This window comes from Rhipicephalus sanguineus, chromosome 11 (assembly GCF_013339695.2).
Source record: "Rhipicephalus sanguineus isolate Rsan-2018 chromosome 11, BIME_Rsan_1.4, whole genome shotgun sequence".
Taxonomy (NCBI): Eukaryota; Metazoa; Arthropoda; class Arachnida; order Ixodida; family Ixodidae; genus Rhipicephalus; species Rhipicephalus sanguineus.
Window position 1 is genome coordinate 82,326,086 of NC_051186.1, and position 20,801 is coordinate 82,346,886.

At 46.5% G+C, this 20,801-nt stretch overlaps 1 protein-coding gene across 6 annotated transcripts in view; it reads left to right on the top strand.

Moving 5' to 3' along the window:
- LOC119374595 (protein enabled) overlaps nt 1–20,801 on the top strand; it is a 121,272-nt gene that overhangs the window by 92,282 nt on the left and 8,189 nt on the right. For 5 of the 6 annotated variants that reach the window (XM_049420384.1, XM_049420381.1, XM_049420382.1 and 2 more), the window contains exons 4-11: nt 3,511–3,631; nt 5,250–5,290; nt 6,371–6,768; nt 8,462–8,571; nt 10,203–10,233; nt 15,884–15,901; nt 17,693–17,808; nt 20,183–20,322. In XM_049420384.1, the coding sequence (XP_049276341.1) occupies nt 3,511–3,631; nt 5,250–5,290; nt 6,371–6,768; nt 8,462–8,571; nt 10,203–10,233; nt 15,884–15,901; nt 17,693–17,808; nt 20,183–20,322 (975 nt within the window). The remainder of the gene's footprint in view (nt 1–3,510; nt 3,632–5,249; nt 5,291–6,370; nt 6,769–8,461; nt 8,572–10,202; nt 10,234–15,883; nt 15,902–17,692; nt 17,809–20,182; nt 20,323–20,801) is intronic. The other variant, XM_049420379.1, reaches the window with a different exon arrangement.

Genomic DNA, 20,801 nt, shown 5'->3' on the forward strand with positions numbered 1-20,801 from the left:
TGACGAGCATTGCGTGCCCAGTGCTCGTATTCGATGCAAAGGCACAAGGTGCCCAAGCGGTGCACTGTTCCAGCTAAGACCAGCAGATCTAGAGGGTTTTGTTCCCCATTAACTAAATATTAGTTTTCTCCATATTCACAACCGCTCCTGAGGCATGACAAAACTGCTTAATGTTAATCTTCTTGAACACTACTTTTGTCAGCATAAAAATACTCTATTTCGTCATTTTAGCATTAACGCATTTAAGCTGAAACAATATTAAAACATCACCATTTGTTCAAAAGGCTGACCATGCAAATACTATAGGTACCGGGAGAAGTGCCCCTGTGGGAATTAATAGGGTGGTTGTACTGTACGACATATGTCACCAAGGTACTATCCCTCGACCTTGGTCACGCGTTTTGTGTACTTTTGCTGTTCTTAATGCATCTGGTGACATCAGCTTTATGGGGCGTTCATTCTTAACTCGATAAAACTATCAAGATGCATTTCCTACATTGAGGAATTACAGGAATGGAATTTATCGTATATACTCGTGTAAGGGCCGCACCCCTACTTTGGAGGGGTAATTTCGAAAAAAAAATTCATAAAGTCCCGCCAGAAAAGTGTAGTTAGTTAAATTGCAGCTAGATGGCGCTGCCAGCTTTTCCGCTTCATGCGTCCACCCGATCTAAAGGGTACGGCCACAACTCATCATCATCATCATCTTCTTCCGCCGACCTCGACGGCGCCATTATTGCTTTGTGTGGCGCGCATCGTTGGCATCGTGTGGGTAGCTTGGCAGTGTTTCTTCAGATCGGTGTTGTCAGTGTCACTTTGTCTGTAGTAGTGAGCCCTGTTTGAGCCATCGCAGGTGAGGGACGATGGGCCAGCACTTGAGATCTTTCACTGCAGCCTTTAAACTGCAAATGATTTAATATGCCGTGGAGCACGGCAAGCGAGAAGCTGGACGCAAATTTGACGTCGATGAGAAGCGCGTGCGTTGCTGGATGAAACAGAAAGATGCCCTCGCCGCTACCAACAGGAGCCGAAAGGCATTTCGCGGAAAGAAGTGCAAGTACCCGGAACTCGAAGGCGAACTTGTCAAATATGTCATCGACACTCGAAGGGACGGCTACGCCGTCTCAACTGACATGATCCGCGTGAAAGCCCTGGCCATCGCTTGCAACATGGAAATACCCCAGGCACAATTCAAGGCAAGTCGGGGGTGGGCTACGCGGTTTATGAACCGTAACCAGCTCTCCATCCGCCGCCGAACAACGCTTTGTCAAAGGCTTCCAAGCGAGTACGAAAGCCATGTGATTAAGTTCCATCGCTTTGTAAATGGTCTCAGGAGGGAGCATGAGTACGACCTCTCCCAAATTGGGAATGCGGACCAGACTCCTGTGTGGTTCGATGCACCAGAAAGCACCACAGTGAATTTAAAAGGTGCGAAAAGTGTGTCTGTGCGCACGACCAGCGCAGAACGTCAAAGATGCACTGTGATGCTGTGCATCACGGCAGACGGCAGAAAACTTCCGCCGTATGTCGTATTCAAGCGAAAGACTCTCCCTAAAGAAAAGTTCCCTCAGGGAATCATCGTACGTGCCCAGGAAAAGGGTTGGATGTCTGAGGAACTCGTCGTAGATTGGATAAAGACTGTCTGGGCAAACAGACCTGGAGGCCTGTTACAACAGAAAGCCCTCTTTGTTCTGGACAGTTTCAGGGGCCATTTGACGGACCGCGTCAAGAACCGACTCGCCACGACTCGTACGGACTTGGCCGTTATTCCTGGAGGACTGACAAGTGTGCTGTAGCCGCTCGACGTCTGCGTTAATCGTCCGTTTAAATCGGAATTTCGCCGATGCTACTCGGAATGGATGGCTGGAGGCCATCATTAGAAGACCCCTACAGGACGGCTGAAGCGGGCATCGCTACAACAAGTGTGTGCGTGGATTTTGAGTGCGTGGCGTGCCGTGTCATTTGAAACAGTCGCGAAAAGCTTGAAGGTGACTGGAATTTCAAACTGCATGAGCGGCGCTGAGGATGAACGTCTCTGGGAGGACGCCGAGGCGAGCTCTTCCGAGAATGAGGACAGCGATAGCGAAATGGAATCGTAATAAAAACATTCCTGGAATGTCATTTGCGACTCTCTTACACTCCGCTACTGTCGCGGATACAGTACAGACCTTTGGTGAGCTGTCATCGGCCTGATTCGTGTAAGGGCCGCACCAAGCAAAAATTTCGAAAAAAAAAGTGCGGCCCTTACACGAGTATATACGGTAACTGCCCAGCCGTTCCCGGAGTGGGAATGAACTAAGTTTTTTTCATTCCGAGGAATTGAAAGGAATGGAATTGCGGCAAGTTATAATTCCCCGGAATGGAATTTGAATGGAATGGAGGCGCCCATTTCGCAACACTGATGCATACATACATTCCACGACCACCATTTAACACAGCGTAGAGTATGTAAAATTTGATTTTTAAAAGTAACACAGGCAACCCACTTAACTTATTTTGCGACATAAAACGTCACTCTGCATAGCTTGTACAGCTATAAAGTGGTGTCATCTCTGCACACCTTTGTGGAGTGCACAGGCGACAACCACATGGGATTAGTGCTTAGCAAGTGCATTGCTTAAACTGTTGTGGCAGTTCTGTGACTCCATGCATCCTTTCTGCTGCGAGGCCCTTGATACAAGCTAAGGTAATGATCAAATTACTTTTTAGTTTTGGTTGGTAGGACTCTGATGCCAGAGCCAAATTAGTGCCAAATGATAGTGGGCCATGCATAGCATTGAAGATTTAAAATCATTTAAATGAACTGTTAGTCAGCCATATTAAAGGGGCCCTGTAACACTTCTTCAGCATGGTCAGGAAACGCTGCAGATCGGTAGTCGAGACTTCGGAGAACACGTGAGGCAAACATTGTAGCACAGTACGTGGCCTGGAATCTACAATGAATTCTCAAAGTCGGCTACTGGTCGCTCGCTCTTCTCTCCGCATATTATGCCATATACCCAAATTACTTCGCCATATACCCATAGTCCACGGCCGTTGGCTGATTTGAGCATCGTGAGCTGCATAGTTACCGTCGCCGCCGCGAGATGCCACCACGTGCCTGCACGCGCGCGCAATCACACTGAAAGTAAGCCGCATGTTTGAAGGGAAAATGAGAAGAAAGTGCTCAAGGTCATGAACGAAGGGGCGCATCTTCTTGCACCCTTGTCATCCCCCTCTGCTGCGTAGCTTTTAGCTCAGTCGCTGGTACAAAAGGAGAGAGAAAGTGCTTAAAGCATGCAGCGAATCCCTGTATCTCCTCTCGTACTTCACGGATTCTAGAAATTTTTGCAGCAGTCGATTCGTGAGGTAATAGGTAAGCTCTTTTAACGAAACCATTAGACGATTACTTGGGAAAATGTTGCAGGGCCCCTTTAAGGAAGTTTCGTCAACTCTCGGGTAAATGCGATCATTTATAATCATGTCGACAGCTGCTTTTTTTTAATCATCTGCATTTGTCAACATGCGCAGGTTCGACAGGGCCAAGGGTACAGCAGGCACCGCCTCCAGTACCTCAACATGCGTCGCAGCCCATCTACCAGACCATCGGCAGTGTTGCGCAGCAAGAAGACACAGATCACCAACGAAACTGGTACGTCCACTAGTCGCACAGTGCACCACTACCTCGCATCAGTCTGTTTGTCGAAAGTAATTGTTTGAATGTCCAGAAAGTGTATGGGACAGTGCTTGAAATTCCATAAGCAGGAGTTCCCCCACATCTACCTTGCCCTAACCTGGATGGCCGCATCCCTGCTACTAGTGGGAATGACGGTTATTGATGATGTTGATGATGATGATTATCAACAATGGTGGACACTGGCACACCCACTTTTGCACAGTGCACCACAACATTGCATAACTCTTGTTCGTCAAAAGCAACCTGATGAAAGACCAGAAAATGTATGGGACAGTATGTGAACACAGCCGGACTGGAGAGGCTCGCGGGCGTTCCTTTTTACGGCCTTGGCAATGTGGCTCTTTCCACCTCCCGCCGCATCGCCGTGGTGTCGCTGCGACCATACTGCTGCTTTTGCCACTGTCGTCCATAGAAAGTAAACGCGAGCAGCACGCTTGCGTCGCAGGATCTTCGCTGTGCACCGTGCGTTCGGGTGTTTGCCGTCAGATGAAGGGTTCGTCGCTCTGACAGCCGGTAAAATGCCGCAAGTGTTCCAGCCTTAACAGCAGCAGTGTCGCAGTGTTTAGCTGTTTACAGCCGCGTCCCTCCCGCCGCGTCCCCGTAGTGTCGCTGTGACCCTGCCGCTAGGCCGTGGAGAAATGCTCAGATTGTGTGCGGAAGCGATAGGGAAAGCCATAAGAAGGAACACCAACGCGCCTCTCCAGTCCGGCCGTGATGTGAAATTCTAAAAGCAGGTGCTTATCATCTCCTGATCTTCATCAAGCAGATGATGGCATCATTCCATTCTAGCAGAAGGAGTGGAGCCGTCTTTGTTAGAGCTAGTTAGGGCTATTGGAGATGATACAGGTGTTCTTAGAGCATGGAGGGTACGGGAAATGGATGGTGGCATTAGTGATATACTATCACTGGCCTGCACGTTGACACCTTGTATACAATTAGTGCACAAGGTTGGCCATCTTAGTCTTGTCAGACAAGACATATGGAGAAGTGTGTTTTTAGGTACTGCATATTGTCCTTCGGAAAACACTTCATTACCTCTTAGCCCTGTCACCTAATTTGTGAGTACATGTAGTTAATCGGAATCCGTCGAAATTCGCCGTTTCTGTGGAGCACCCGCGAGCGACGTCGACGCAAAGTCTGAAACAACGAGCGCTCACCTACCTAACTGCGAACGAGCTTTAAAAATCTTCCTGCGGTGGAAAAAAGAAACTCGCAAACAAAACTGATAAAAAACATGTTATTTTACCCTTTGTATTGGGTTAGCTGTCCAGAACCGCTCAGAGAGTGCCAAAACTTTAACTTGAAGTCATCGATAACATACTATCGAATAGGTGCGGTCACGAAAGTGTTAATGGCTTCTTAACAAATGCATTGGAATAGCATATGCGACTTCTTCAAGCGTGACTTTATGAAACTCACTTCAGCAGCCTTTTACAGCTCCAGAGCTACCCTAATTAGTCAAAGTAGGTTACAGATGTCTACTTACAAATTAGTAGTTATCAATCTATAACCTTAATGTCATGATGGTGCTGTCTAATTACTCTAAACTACACATGCTCCATTTCCTTTGCAGGCAAAATCAGCAACCTGTCCATTACATGGCAACAAATGCAAGTGAGTACGGCAGTTACTCAATTGTACTGCTCCTCTGGTATTACAATGCTTCGTTACACTGCTCACTACGTTACTCATTTACAACGCAGTCTTTGCTGTTGAAAGCAGAAAGCAATGAACTTGTGCTTAAATATGTGCGCTGCTTCTGTGCACCATTTTTGTTCAGTCTGCATGTTTGTTAGACATCGCTTTATAGGCTAACTCCAAAATGGTCATGCATGTCTATCTCGTATGATCTCAGCTCATAAAAGCATGGAAGTAACGATTGTGTTATCACCAGTGGAGCCTGTTTATGCCAGCTGTGATGCAAAGTTGCTTTTTTGCATGGAATTTGCAGTCCTGCTCGGAAATGGCTGCCCAAATAATGTATATCGTCATTCGTGCTTACTTGCCTTTTTTTTTTACATTTGATTTGGTCCTTACATGGTGATATGCAACTGCACTGGTTGGCACCTTCCTACTCGTGCCTACTCGCACTTATTGGTGCTCACTCAAGTTCATAGTCACTTCCACTCTCACTGGCAACTGCTCACACTCATTCCGGTTGTGTGCATTCCCACTAGCAGGCACTTCCTGATATACGTAGTTACGCCCGCTCACACCACACCGACAGTGCCATACATACTTGTGCCCACATCATATAATGGTCACCGCGTTTGATTTGTATCTGCATTAACTGGTAATCATTGCTGTTCATACCAACGACCACTCAAGCAGACTGGTGCTCATTAAAGTTCGTAGTCAAATGACTGGAAACCCTAAGACTCTGTGAATGATTTTTCGTAGACTGGCAATGTCCCGCCTATCCCCACAGAGGACCTGCACCTCCCCATTTCACAATAAAGGACTTTCAATCAATCATTCTCCACTCATAGGCTTTGTCACTCAATAATGCTCTCACACCCATGAAATGAGTGTGGAACGAATGTGTCATCCTCATGTGCGAGCACGCTGACCTGTGCATGGGTAGATAGGTAATAAACATTGACTTTCCTCGCTATATTGGATAATTGGCTATATCTTCATTTGCTGTATCAAGGTTAGACCCATGGCTATATATGTTCATCATGCATCTTGCAGTGGGCAGTTCCAGCCACCCGGCGACGCCTGCAAGCGGCCCGCCCCAAGCTCCGCCCCCTCCGCAAGCTCCGCCTCAGATGCCTCAGCAAACCCAGCCCAATGCTGTCATGGGGCACCACCGGACATCGTCTGCGCCGGGAACCAATGGGGGTGCCCCTCCCCCGCCACCTCCGGGTGGCACTTCAGGCATGAGTGTGGCAGTGGGTGCCGTAGGGGCCGGGGGGCCTCCGCCTGCTCCGGCGCCGCCCCCGTCGGGAGGCGTGACCTCGGGGGGAGCCCCGCCCCCTCCCCCACCCCCGCCTCCTCCTGGGAGCAGCCAGGGCCGGGAAGATGACTCGGCGCCCCTGTCCCTCGCGACGGCACTGGCGAACGCGAAGCTCAAGAAGACCTCCAACAAGGTGCGTCCTGGAGAAATGTTAAACTCTTCTGTCCTGTAGACAAACTAAATTAAATTATGAAGTCTTTGTTGCCAGAACCATGATCTGGTTATGAGGCACACCGTATAGGGGACAAGTAAATTTTGACTACTTGGGGTTCTCCGATGTGCCCCTAAATTAAAGTGCACGGGCAATGTAGCATTAAGGCTAGGTAGAGTGTGATATTGCTTGTAGAAAATAAAGAATAAATGGGCGCTACACGCTGGAAATTCTGGATGAAATCGTCAGCGTTGTGGAAATGACGCATTAAATGTCCGCTTGCATCTGGAACGTTCTTACAGGCATTATATTCCGCGTGATGAGGCACGTGCTTATGGTATAGTGGTTATTTATTTATTGAATGCGTTTACTCCGACTATGCTTGCCTTTCGGCAGCCGTATAGATCGCAATAACAAAGTAAGTTGATGTATTGTGATGTCATGAGGCGTGATGTATTTACCTTCTGGCTGTTGAAACTGAGTCATAGGTGAGCCAGTGATAAGTAAAGCGAGTGTTTTAGTGCTAAATGGATGTCATAACGCACTTTCTCTGCCGAAACTGTAACATAGTGGAATCAACTGTCTTGTGTGACCAAGTGTGCTGTGTTACAAAGGACCGGCTTTTTAGATTTCTTAAATTGGAACGTGCCGTGAGCCATGGTTTGGTGCAGTCTTCTGGAGTGAACACATAGCTCAGTGTCAGTTGACTTCATATTAAATGCACTGTGCACCTATAAGAACTTAAGCAAAACACATAAGGTTCCTTCAAGCTGCTGAACTGTATCACCTTCATTAATTGCACATATTACTACTAATATACTCGTGGAAGAGGCAGGGCGAAGGTACTGCTGAGAAAGGCTCGAGACAAGAGCTTCGGCACCTAGTGTCGTTTTGCATGCCACAGCTTTGCACGTTAATAGCCGCTTGCACCCATTGTCAGATGCGGACTGGCCTCTGGTGTCCCATTGTAAGTATATCTCATATGAATGGTCCGAGTAAGTACGCTGCGAAGCATATTCCGTTGACATCTGTGTCTTTAGCTTAGACAGTCTGTTTGAACAGGCAGTAAAAGGCCTCTGGGCCATTGAGGTTCGTAATTGTTGGTAAGGCATACTTGGGATATTTTTGGGACATTTTGATCCAGCCCTGTCTTCTACTACACTTGTTTGCAGTAACGTGGTATTGTGTTTATCAGTATTAGAAATAGTTGCAGCACATAGGTAGAAGAGACTACCGAAGGTCACTGTTGGCTGCAGATGTGTTGCATTGTCTGCAAGTCTCAAATTCAGGATGCGTGTGCAATTTTGGATGGAGACATGGCTTTTGGGGCTATGTATCCTTCAGTAGGTGCATGGATGTTTGCTCCTCTGCAGCGGTTTAGCTTATCCCTTTTCAGTGGGAAAAAACCAATGTTAAATGAAACTGAAGCAAAACTGTTGCATCAGGGGCAAGCACAGTCTCCTCCTGGGGGCAAACTGAGTGTACACACCGGTAAAGGCTTGCCGAATGCATACGTTATACGTTCAGTAAAACCTAGGGCTTGTGCTTTGCTGTTCGCATCTGATTTCACCTGGTTACTAGTATCCTATGTAAAATAAAGAGAATGTTTTACTGTACTGCTGCACCTGTTGAGTCAGTCATCAGCTTATGCCTTGCATTTCATTCCTCTTCCCAGCAGATATACGAAGGCACAGACACGCTGAAGAAGTCGCAAGGGAGCGGGGGAGTGCCCATGATGGGCATGGCCAGCATGATGGACGAGATGAGGGGCACCCTGGCCAAGAGGTGAGCACTACCACCACCACACTTTTCTCCTGGCTTCTTTGTGGAGTTCCCCGTCACATGTCGTCCCCATTAACCACATAACCTACCTACATCGTATCCGATTTGTGGGCCATGTGCACAGGATAGCACTCTCGAACACATATCTTCCGGAACGAATTTGTCTTGGCAGGTTCTGGCTACCCGCGGGTAGGCTGAGTTGTTAAGCGAGAGAAAAACTAGCGGCGACTGGAAGTGCGCCGCGCGATGGGCGGTGCAATCCGAAAACGAACACGATCTGGGTGAAGTGCGGAGGAAATGACGTCTTACTGGCCACAGACACCGCGCACAATGGTGGCGTTGCTATGGTTATGTGTAGCAGGAGCAGCATGTGCATTTCCATAGGTTTCGTACCGAAATGTGGCTGACTGGAGGAATGATAGCCTCCATTCTTTCCGTGTGAACATTTTGATGGCTGGCGTGGCCTTTGGGTCGGTGTGTGGTTGACAGGGAGCTGAGGCAATGGCTGAGAGGGCGATCGAGCAATTCGTAGAAGACGCAGAGGGGACAATTGAGCAAAGCAGAGAAGGCGCAAAGGGGGGAAATTAGGCACTGCGGAGAAGTCGCTGTCGCTGCGCGGTGGCAGTCTGCCACTTAGTGCTTCACAAGTACACGAGAGGGCCCTTTTTGCACACCTTAATGAGAGTTTCTGGCTGCAGAATGTATCATACGACTGCAGTTTCCCGCGGTGCTGAACGTTGCTGCCGAATGATTGTATTTTCCAGGAACGTATTAACCGGAACATATTACACACAGCTGTATTGGGTTATTTTTAATTTTCACGATTTCGAGCGTAGGAGCCGGGAAATCGTACTAAGCGGGAACGTATCAATGAGTTTCTGCTGTATGTCACGCAAAGCGACCAGTTGTTGGACATGCGAGATTGTCTGTCACACAAAGCAGCACTGTGAGTGAGAGCGATAGTCTCGCAGTACGGTCCTACTTTAACATTATGAGAGCAAGTACTCGAGCACAAAGGTGAGAGACGCGACATCAGTGCAGTGTTGTGCTGCCACTGTCTCGTGTCTTTGTTCACTAGCTCCAGTATTGCGTTGTAACACACTGGGAACTTCAATTACATCTGTGATGATTGGAATATGGTGTAAACGCCAGCGCATTCTCACATAATGGATTTTTTTCTGCTGTTTCTTGCATGTGTGTGTGTGTGACTGTGTGTGCATGCATATTTTATTTTATTTATGCTTGTATGTGCGTTATAGTAATGACTATTGCTGGTCTAATATCTGGTGGGGCTGGCACATTGCCATGCATGATTACTTCACTCAACTAATTGTTCTTGAGTGTGCCAATCTGCTGGCTTACCTTGTGGTAAGCGTCACAAGCACGACACTCTTTGCTTCCATGGTTCTGATGTGTGCGTTACGTGATGTGTACTAATAGCTTGTGCGCTAGTCTTGGTATAGCATGTCTATTTGGTTGCTGTTGGTAAAAAAGCTTAAATCAGGGTTAAAAACATTTTAAAAGTGGTAACTTGTGTGCTCCAGCAGTTGCTTTCACTCCTGAACTATTGCATTTGCACTTTCATTCATTTCATGCCACTTTCCTCTTCTTTTGTTTTTTCTTCTTTCTTGCAGACGAGCACAAGCAGAAAACAGCCATAGTCAGGTATGGCCCTTTAAGTCTCGTAAAAAATCCTCTTTTCTGGCTTTAGTTAGCTTATCTCCTGAAACGAAAAAATCAGCATTAGCTGCATTGTGATGTCTTAAAGGGACATTAATGCTTGAGAATGTTTAAATTATCAACAACAGTGCCTCATAATCTAGAAGTTTAAGTAAATGTTGGCCGCAAATTGCACTACGGTGGGACATTTTAGCCTGGTGATGTAGCAACCGTTCCATTAAAGAAGCGCAAGAACACATTTCTCTCTGTCGTGGTATCACTTAGCCCCTTGCGTTGGTTCGGAGCGTTGGAGTACCGAATTCACCAAATTCTAAAGCAGGCAGCTTTTTTAGTTATCATGATGGCCGGCGCAAACAAGACACAGGACTAGAAGAATGTGCACGACATGGGCACTGTCAAGCAACTGAAAGTTTGCTGAAGAAGCATGAATTATTTAAGCAGAACGGGAGGCAGGGAACAATATACCGCACCACTTTAAAAAAAAAAATTAAATTCAAGCTTCATGCTGTTTAAATAATTCATGCTTCCCCATTAAATTTTCAGTTAGACAGCACCTCTGTCGTGTTATATTCTTCTGGCCCTGACCATCACGAGTATATTCCAACATGCCGAATCTGCTACCCATGTTAGTTTAAGGGGGGAGGTGGGGATCGAAAGTGAAATTCTTTAGTTTTTGTCGTAGAGCAATGAAATTTGGCACGCTTACTGGAAACTGCGCTAAATGATAAATGACAAAGTTTCATTTAGCTATCTCCAGTAGTTCTGGCGTAATAAATTTTTTTATCCATCACTGTACTGCCAAACTTGCCCAAAGCCTGGTGTGACAAAAAAACATGGTAGAAGCCTATAGTTGCTCTTATATTTTAGCCATTGGGATGGTTGATGTCGTGACATTCTGCAAAAATTTTTATTACTCTGTTTTTATTTTACAGAGAACATTGTATACATGCTTGTAAATGCGGTCATTATCATAATGTGAAATTAGCTTAGGAGTAAAAATAATGAGGTAGTAATTAACAAATATGAAAACGTCACGACATAGAAAATTCACTGAGGAACACAATGCAAAAAACCACATGAAAATCCGTCAAGCCATAGTCATGAAAGCTTCGTGGCAAGCTGGACAGTCGGGTCAAAACAGGTTTCTGAGAAAACTGGCGTTGAAGTTGAACAGTCAGTAAAGGCCCATCAAAAAGCCCCGGGACTGTAATACTTTGTGTCTTTGCTTGCGAGGGTCTTCTTACGTCCTTGCTCTTTCATTTTTTCTGCACTGCGTGCTTTTCGTTTTCTTTGCCGGTCTTTTTCTTCAGCTCTTTGAAGGGCGAGGCTAGCAGGTTTGATGCCCACGGATTTGCACATTTCAGTGTAGGCTCGCAAATTCCCAAAATTGTAGCGTGCAACGGCTTCGTGTACTGCTGTCTCCACTGCGAACAATGAAGCGTGTTGGTCCTTTGAGGTCAGTGACCAGATCACTGAATGCAAGCTTTCCGCTGCATTCTGAGTTTTGTTGCCTTTGCATCGCTCCAGCAGTTGTGGGTCAGAGAGACGTTGGTATACAGGCAGCAGAGCCTCCGCTACACGTTTCGACAGGTGATACTTGTGAGGTGGTGCTGGCTCCATTTTGGCCTGTGCTGAACGATGTTTGCACCAGCTATCGGGGCCAGGTGGGCAGAGCTCATGGTGAGGCTCGTCGTCGGTGGACGTGACGTGATAAAAAGTGGCCATCACGGCCCTTTGCATGTCAGTGACGCTTGTGTGTTTTCGCAAGGCTAACCCGTAGTAGCTGGTCAGTTTTTTAATCAACTCCTGCGTCAGTCCACCTCTCCCACCCAATGGCTCCCCTTTCTTTGCTCTTGTCACCAGTGTGCGGAGAGCGGTGCCCATTCTCTTCTGCACATGGTTCACGCAGTCTTCTTTGGTCAGTGGTATGAAGCCGTACACTTCATCTTTGCACAGAGCAAGATAGGTTCGGCTGTCACCATCACATATAATGTTGGTGTAGCGGAGGCCATACCTGCTGACAGAGCGCCTGAAAAGTGTCAGAGCAGCCTCCACTTCCATCTGTCCGGAGCCAACATCAGTATTCTTCTGACATTGATGGTTCTCAGCCCAAGTGACGAAGTTGGGGTCGCTCTCTGCTGGTTGTTGACAACACCCAAGACAGAAGTTGGAAAGGACTGTGCAATCCAGCACAAGCCCCGTATAAAACTCAATAATACATCCTACCCCTATGTGTGAGCTGTGGCCTCTTGTAAGCCACGTGCCGTCATACACAACTGTGATGTTGTTTGGGCTTGATGGCTGCATCTTGCTGTACACGTCTTTTACCGCAAGCACAGCATCTGCAAAGATGTTTTGTGCAGCTTCCTCTGCTCCTGGTTTGAATGTTTTTTTTAGGTGTTCCTGATAGGTTTTTTGATGAATGCCCCGATGAGAGACATTCATTGTAGCCCAGAAGTCATTCAGGGCAGTGGGCCCTTTTCCAATGGACTTGATTGCTTGCATGGCTCTTAGGTTGACTTCAAAAGCCCTTCCTTCGGATTTTCTACTGGATGACCAAGGTGAATGAATAGGGCCACAGGAAGCACACAAAAGTACCAGTTTTACTGCCAGGCCCAATTTTGTCCCATGCTGCACTGACAAAGTATTCTTACAACATTTTGGGCAGAGTGCAGGTCCTATGAGGGTATTCATGGCAGAAACCTGAATTAGGGTGAACTCATCATCTTTTGGTGCCGATGCTTGCTCCGTTTGCTGCGCGAACCCGAACTTGCGCTCCGTTGCCGACACCTCGCGAAGTGCATCGCGGACACTGCTGGCTTGCTTCTCGGCGCCTTCCGAGGACACGAAACGTGGTTCCAGGTGTATTTGAACGGTGCGCTTCCGCTGAGGCAAACGATCGCCGACATCCTGGACAGCTGGCACCACGTCGTCGTCCGCCGCCGCGAAAACGAAACTTTTCTCGCGTTCGCACCGCATCGCGATGCCGCGGCTAGTTGATGGCCCCGGGTCTTCATTTTCACTGCCAGACATCGATTCACCTTCACTTTGAACAGCCGGCACCGCATCGTCACCCGCCGCAGCGAAAACGAAACTTCTTTCGCGTTCGAGCCGCACCGCAATGTCGCGGCTAGTTGACGGCCCCGGGTCATAGGCCTCACTGCCGGCCGTCGACTCGCCATCATTCCGAAGAGCTGGCACGGCGACGTCATCCGCCGCCACGGAAACGAGACTTCTGTCGCGCTCGAACCGCACCGCGATGTCGCGGCTAGTTGACGGCCCCGCGTCATAGGCCTCACTGCCGAGCATCGGCAGCGAGCAGGTGTCGGCTTCCGACGACACGTAGCTTGGTGGCGACGCGGTCCTCGGTTCGTCTGATTCAATCGCTGCTGACTGCTTCGTTTTCCCAACAGGAGGCTTGCGTTTACGCTTCCCGTAAGCGTACTTCGTCCGGTACTTCGTCCTGCGCTTCCGGTCCACGCGACGATCCATTGCGGGCGCTAACCCTCGCGCTAGAGAAGAGTTCACGTATCGGCGACCGTGCAGCAGAAGGGGATTCGCAAACTATCGTGCGCCAGCGTGCGCACAGCAGGCGTGCGCGGAGCAGACGACCAGCGCAAGCAAGCGCGTCCCAGCAGCCACTCACAGAGCGCGCTCAGTACCACGTGACAGGAGCGACCAATTGGTGCGCGTCTAAGGCGCCGCGGATGCCTTCGCATTTTTTTCTGTTTGTGCGTTTATCTCAGCTCGTAGAGTCGTGGTTTCACCGGGAGAAGTACGGCGGTGAAACAAGCTTTCCAGTGACACCAAGCTTTCCGCGAGCGGCGGCGAAGGCGCGGAGGTATCGCGCTCGGAAATGGGCCATTTTCGCGCAGATTTCAGCCAGCTTTTTGCGATCCGCGGTCAGAAAAACATTTTTTAAGCTTACTTTGAGATCGTTTTCGGCGGAAATATTTTTAGATATGATAGAAATGGTGATGCAGAATCCAAATCTGCCCTTATCCAAAATTCGGTTTTTTGCGAGAATTTCGCGATTTGATCCCCGCGTCCCCCCTTAAACATCACTAAAATAACGCGTTCACAAAAGCAAGTGTGTGAGCGAAGCTGCGACAGGTGGTGTGCAAATCCCGAGTGCAGACTACGAAAATATCATGGATCGAGCTGAAGATGGCGCACTCCGGGCTGTTTTTGATAGTGCTAAAGCAGCTATGGACAGCTACAATGGACACCAGTAGTCCACCATGGCTCGGAGCAATACATTTTTCCAGTTACGAATGAATTGATCAATTTATTTTTACCGGGAAAGCCTGGTACGGTAAAAAACAAGTGTAATACTGCATTTCCCTTCGTTGAAGTATCAAAATTGAGGCGGTCATTACGATCAGGGGCACAATAGTGTCGCAGCTTGTCACTAGTTTGGCGTCAGTGCAAAGCCGTCCATACGAGAGTCAGAGTTGGGAGTAAAAAAAACAATGTATTTATAGGCTGGCAGTGATACACAAAATAATGCAAAAACGACTACAAAGAAAGGAAAACTAGAACACACGGGCTTAATATTAATCAGTAATAAGGAAGAAGGAAATGTAGCGAGCATTAATGGATACAAAAATTAGGACAGGGTGCGGGTCTGATTTTTCTAACAATACACCACAATATGCTTAAGAGTGGCTAACTGGAACAATGTTCAGAAGAAAACTAAAGATAGCATACATATGACCAGGCAGCAGGAGTAAGTCGATGAACCATTAAGTTGACAGCAGAGCTTTGCTTGATAACGCTGGCGAATCTTCTTGAGCCAGGTGCAAATTGCTGGGCTGGTTTTCGCATGGGTCTAGATCTGATGACTTGCCTCGAGGAAGTCAAGCTAACACAGGAGGAAGGGCTATGAACTTGTTCGCAGATCCATCGCAAATAACAGCGCAGAAAATGAGATAAGGAAGGACAAGAAGAAGCGCCAACTTTCCGCTGAGCTCTTTAATCAGAAAACCCAGATATATATGTAAAGCACATGACCATACAGTGCACGTGCGAAAAAAATTTGCCTACCCCCGCTCGCGCCAAGTTCCAAAGCGCACTACTAACGGCACATCCTTCGTGTTGCCCCGAGAAACGATATTTCTTTATCGTGCAGTGTCTCAGTCGCCTGACTGACACATGTATGCAGCAGTTTAAAGATGTGTGCTGCCTCCACAAGTTCATGCGCCCGTTGTCTCCTGTGTCTGTACTATAAAATAGAAGTGGAGCCAAATACAGGGGCACAACCACATTGCCGGATAAATGTGCACTTGCCAGGTCTTTCAAGGAATTATGGCACTCCCTTAATTGCATTCTTTGTGCTGTTATTTGCAGTGGATTCGTACCAACTAACCCAGCTAGTAACGCATCTGCAATTTGGTCACAGATGTTTGTTTGTCGTCCCATATGTCAGCTGGCCATTCGGTGTTGTATGTGGCATTTTACGTTGCTGTGACTGCCATGTGCAAGTGAATCTGCCATTTTGAAGATCCTTATAGTTGTACGGACTTTGTATAATTTGGTCTTTCTTTTTCTCCCAGTATTTTTCTCTTGCAAGACTTGTAACATGCAGAAAACTCATCTTTCAAAGCCTCACATTCCTGTCCTGTTGAATTTTCAGAGCTTTTTCGAAATTGAGGTAGGCACACCAGGCTGGCATGACCGCCTGCTCTATTTATTTTTCTGTTCGTGAACTTTTATTATCAACAAATGAAGTGGAATGAGGTTCTTGCATATTTTGTGATCTTGCACGCTTTTCTGACGGCCCAGTTTCTCTTCTGGACGGTTCTAGAGGCTGATGGAGTCCCTTGTAGTAAATTTTTGAATGATAAATTTTTATAACGTATGAAAGTAAACTTTTTTGAGTCTCAGCTAATAGCGACAGCGCAAACATGGCAAATGGAAAGGTTTTGTACGAAACAATATGTGAAATGAGGTACATTTCGTGTGAATCACAATTGATTTCTCCAAAAAGGAAAGATGCCGCAGAGCGTGAAGCAAGCTTGCTATCATTCAAGTGTGGTTCTAATTGTGTGGATGTGGCAGCCACATCTTGATAAGTGTAATGATAAAATGATAAAGATACCAAATGATAATTGATAAAAGTGCAGAAAGACTTTTTTTTTCATTGAGTTTAGGTGGTAAAATTAAATGGGAAGCCTCAGACTATGGCGTACCTCATAATTTATTTGGTTTTATTGCAGCCTTATGCTTGTGTGAATGTGTCGTTTTTCTATCACTGCATCAGACTAGTACGCAGCTTGAAGTTGCGATATCATTAGACGATGGCTATGATAAAATCTTGCATTGCCTAAAAGCTTGCTGTAGTGACAGCTGCAGGGAGGGCTCACTACAATATTTTGTTTGCAAAAAGTGATTTTGCGTCGTTTCAAACAAAGAATCAAGCAAGCGAAAGAAAGTACATATCAGAGCAGGAACTGTAGGGGACAGAAATTCGCGAACCTTGCATGCTACTGCCAAACTGATCATGGCCCTAGGTACACTATGTGTGGAATTTTTACAGGTGACGAGCAAAGCTTGCACTCCAAAACTTCAGATGCGTTTTATCGCCTTTGTAGTGCACACTTTTTGCGCCTGCTTTTTCACTGCTTCTAGGATAAACAAACTTTTGTCCCAGACTGTATGCGACAGTGTTCTCTCCTATTGTACGTCACAGTGGTCTCTCCTTTCTAGGTTTTTTTTTTCTTAAGGTGTCGTTTTGTCATGAGGCACGCTGAATGCCTTTGAGGGGAGACGTGAGTCTTAAAAATTGTTTTTTAATAGTTGGGTGAACGGAATGAAATTTAATACACTTATCCAGCTTTTTTTTTCTGCAGATCCCAAATCTCTCAGTAGAATTTTAATAGCTGCATTAGAACAAAAGATACGCTATTTCTACTACGTTTTCTAGCACAATTCTTACGGGGATTTTTGGCAACTTAGTCAAACACAAAAGCAAAGTATGCGGCAAGATTGCCAGAAAGCTGGTCTAGGCGATAATGCTATTTATTTTCTTAATGTTGTTTACTAAATCATATATCTCGGTAATCATAAAGTGTATGAAGCAAAAATGTTTCCCTCATATTTGCATCCATTTATTTTGCATTCAAATTTCGATGGAAACAATGAAATTAGCATCATCAGCTAGACCAGCTCTGTGGCAGTCTTGCCACATACTTTGGTTTTGTTTGACAAAGCAAAGTTGCCATGAAGCACTGTAAAAAATATGCTCTCAGAAATTGTATATCCTTTGTTCTAGTGCAGATAATAAAAATCTATTCGAAGATCTGGCATCTGCAGAAAGAACTGAATAACTATCAAATTTCATTCAGCTAACCCAACTAATAAAAAAAAATTTCAAAACCCACGTCCCCCCTTAACAACAGCTCGCGATTTCCTTCACTAAATACACGTGCATTTGTTTTTTTAGGAGGCCGAGTCGTCGACAGATTCGCGGAGAACGTGGGACAAGCAGGGTTCAACCAACGGCAACAGCCCCAGCAAAGTGGCTGGCAGCGGTGCCGAGTCACCAAAGTCGGGACGCGGGTGAGTGTATTGCTTTTTTTTTCCCCACTTCACTGAAGACTCGGGGCCCACACCCATTCACATTTTCCGACAGTCATTCAAATTTTACTGTACTCAGTTTAACCAGCACTCACTGCCACTCACACTGGTTAGAAAAATTGATGGCACAAAACAAGAACGTGGACGAAGAAGTAACACGGACAAGCGCACACTCGCAACTGACCTTTATTTAATCAGTGCTTACTTCTGAAACCCTCACGCATGCGTACAACGCACACAACAAAAAATGCACACTGACCTATCATGACAACCTCTCGGATAGGAAGGCAAACTCATTTTCAAAAAGCGACACGGATGGGACGCCGATGCATTGGTCTCCAAAATGTTTAATGTACACCGCCTCCGCTAGTTCACGTGCGACCTTGTCTTTGCTTCTTCGTAAGATACCGTATTTATTCGAATATAAGGCGGTCACGATTATAAGGCGAAGGGGGAGTTGAAGGACCAAAGAAAAGGAAAAAAGTTTGCACACTAATACGAGGCGAGAGATCCCGCCAGAAACTTAAATAAATTCCCACCTTTGAAGTTTGCGAAATTCAGCCGTAATACCACATAATCACGAGCTGTCATCATCTGAAGCATCACTGCTTTCCTTGTCGCTGGCGCACTCCCAAACTTCGCTGTCTTCAATGCCATCCAGCGAGTTGGAAATGCAGCACTTCTTGAAAGAAGCTGCCACCATAGCGTCGGGTATGGCTGCCCAAGAGTCGGCTATCCAGCGAGCCACTACCGATGGAGATGTACGCTTCAAATGGCCCGAAGCCGTTTCGTCGGAGGCCATCCATTCGTTGTAGAGGCGTCTTACATGGTCCTTAAAAGGCTTGTTAAGACACACGTCCAATGGTTGCAGCTGGCTTGTCATGCCACCGGGGATGACAACCAGATCGGTGGCTTCTTGCTGTTGTCATCCCGTATATGCACAGAGTGGCTCATTCGCTAAAGAACGTGGCCTCTCACTTTGAGGTCCCCGTCGTGTTTTCGGCACCTCGGAGGCTTTCACGCATTTGTGCTCGTTTGAGCGGCGCACCAAGTGCCGAGTGTGTCAAGAAGCACACAAAAAGTGTTCAGTAGGCGTGGTCTGTAAGATACCACTCAGTTGTGGTAAAATGTACATTGGCCAGTCGGGCCGGTGTATCAATGATCGCCTAAGGGAGCATGCGCAGTCAATGAGGAACGGCACAGGATCGCATTTGCCTAGAGATGGGCGAATAGTGAATTTGAGGTTCGAAGCGAATCTGAAACGAATAGTGATTTGGTCAAATAATTCCGAATTGAATATTTCGAATAGTATTTACAGCATAATATTAAGAAAAATGAGCATTTTGTCATGACCCTTGCACAATATTTTTTTATGATTGGAACTAGGTGTGAGTGACTGTCACTTCTTTGGTTTGAAATGAAGCAGCTTTGAATAGTATCAAGATTTGAATAGCAGTAGGGTGCAAGTTGTGCAATACGTTACAATTTAAAAATGACTATACTTAGCGCATATAACCCCATATAAAACGCTTTTAAACTTGAAAAAATATGTACATTTAACCTTGAAACGTGGCTTCGCAGCAAGGCAGATGTCCCCTGGCTGGGTTGTTTCACGGCACAGCAACCAGACGCTGCAGTGAAACCACCTTTACAGGGGGTTATGTGCGGTCAAATGTGTACATATATTCGTTCATTTCGAATAATCTAAATTCGTATCGAAGCGAATTCGAACACAGTAATATTCGTTCGAATATTCGAAACGCCCGAATATTCGCCCATCCCTACATTTGCCGTATCATTGCAAGGAGTGCTCGTGCGAACCTTTACTGAACAGCACGAGTATTTTACGAAGAAGCAAAGACAAGGTGGCACGTGAACTAGTGGAGGCGATGTACATTAAGCAATTTGGAGACCAATGCATCAGCGTGCCCTCCTTGTCGCTTTTTGAAAATGAGTTTGCCTTCCTATCTGAGAGGTTGTCATGATAGGTCAGTGTGCATTTTTTTGTTGTTGTGTGTGTTGTACGCATGCGTGAGGGTTTCAGAAGTGAGCATCGATTTAACAAAGGTCAGTTGCGAGTGTGCGCTTGCCCGTGTTACTTCTTCGTCCACGTTCTTGTTTTGCGCCAGCGATTTTTCTGACCAGTTATGCACCAACTAGCCCGACAGCATGCGTTATTGCGCCACTCACACCAACATCCAGTCGCACCTTGCTTGACTTACTTAGGCTTCATCTCATGTCTGTGAAATGTTGAGCGAGAGTAAGTCAGTGAGTGAGTGAGCTGACCCACGCTCGCCCTTCACTTTACCACTGTAGCTTCACCACTAGCCATTTTTTTGTTTTTAACTATTTGCAGCCAGCGCATTGGGTCGCTGGGTGACACGGACGTCATGAAGGTGAACGGCGTTGACGTGCTCGACATGGACAAGCTCAAGCAGGAGATCATGTCCGAGATCCGCCGCGAGGTCAGCAAGATGAAACAGGAAATCATTGAGGGTGAGTGTTCGCACTGAATTGCACTGCGTGCTTCGTAATAGTCGTCAGAATAATTATGCTGACGCCACCTTATGAAAATTTTCTTGCTTCGTCAGACTACCTCGTTCTCTGCCACTGTATTATTCTGTTGGCAGCCACTAAGTGACTCTTATAGACCATTGTGCTTTGTTAGAGTTACATAGCCATGTAGGCTATAAGCATTAATGTGGCATTTTTTTTTTTTTCTAAAAGAGCCAAGTCCAGTTTAAGTGAAACTGAAAAAAACAGTGTTTTGCTACTGACAGTATGGTGGGGCCTGTTCCAACAATTTTTTTGCCTGTGTGCTCATGTCACCAAATACCTCAAATCTGTATTGTGGCTAAAATCTATATAGCCCACTATCGTCAGTATTGAGGAGTAAAATTTGGATTTGGCTGTTATAGATTGGAACATTTCATTTGGGATTGAATTATTTCGTAAAAGAAGTCTAAATCACAGCG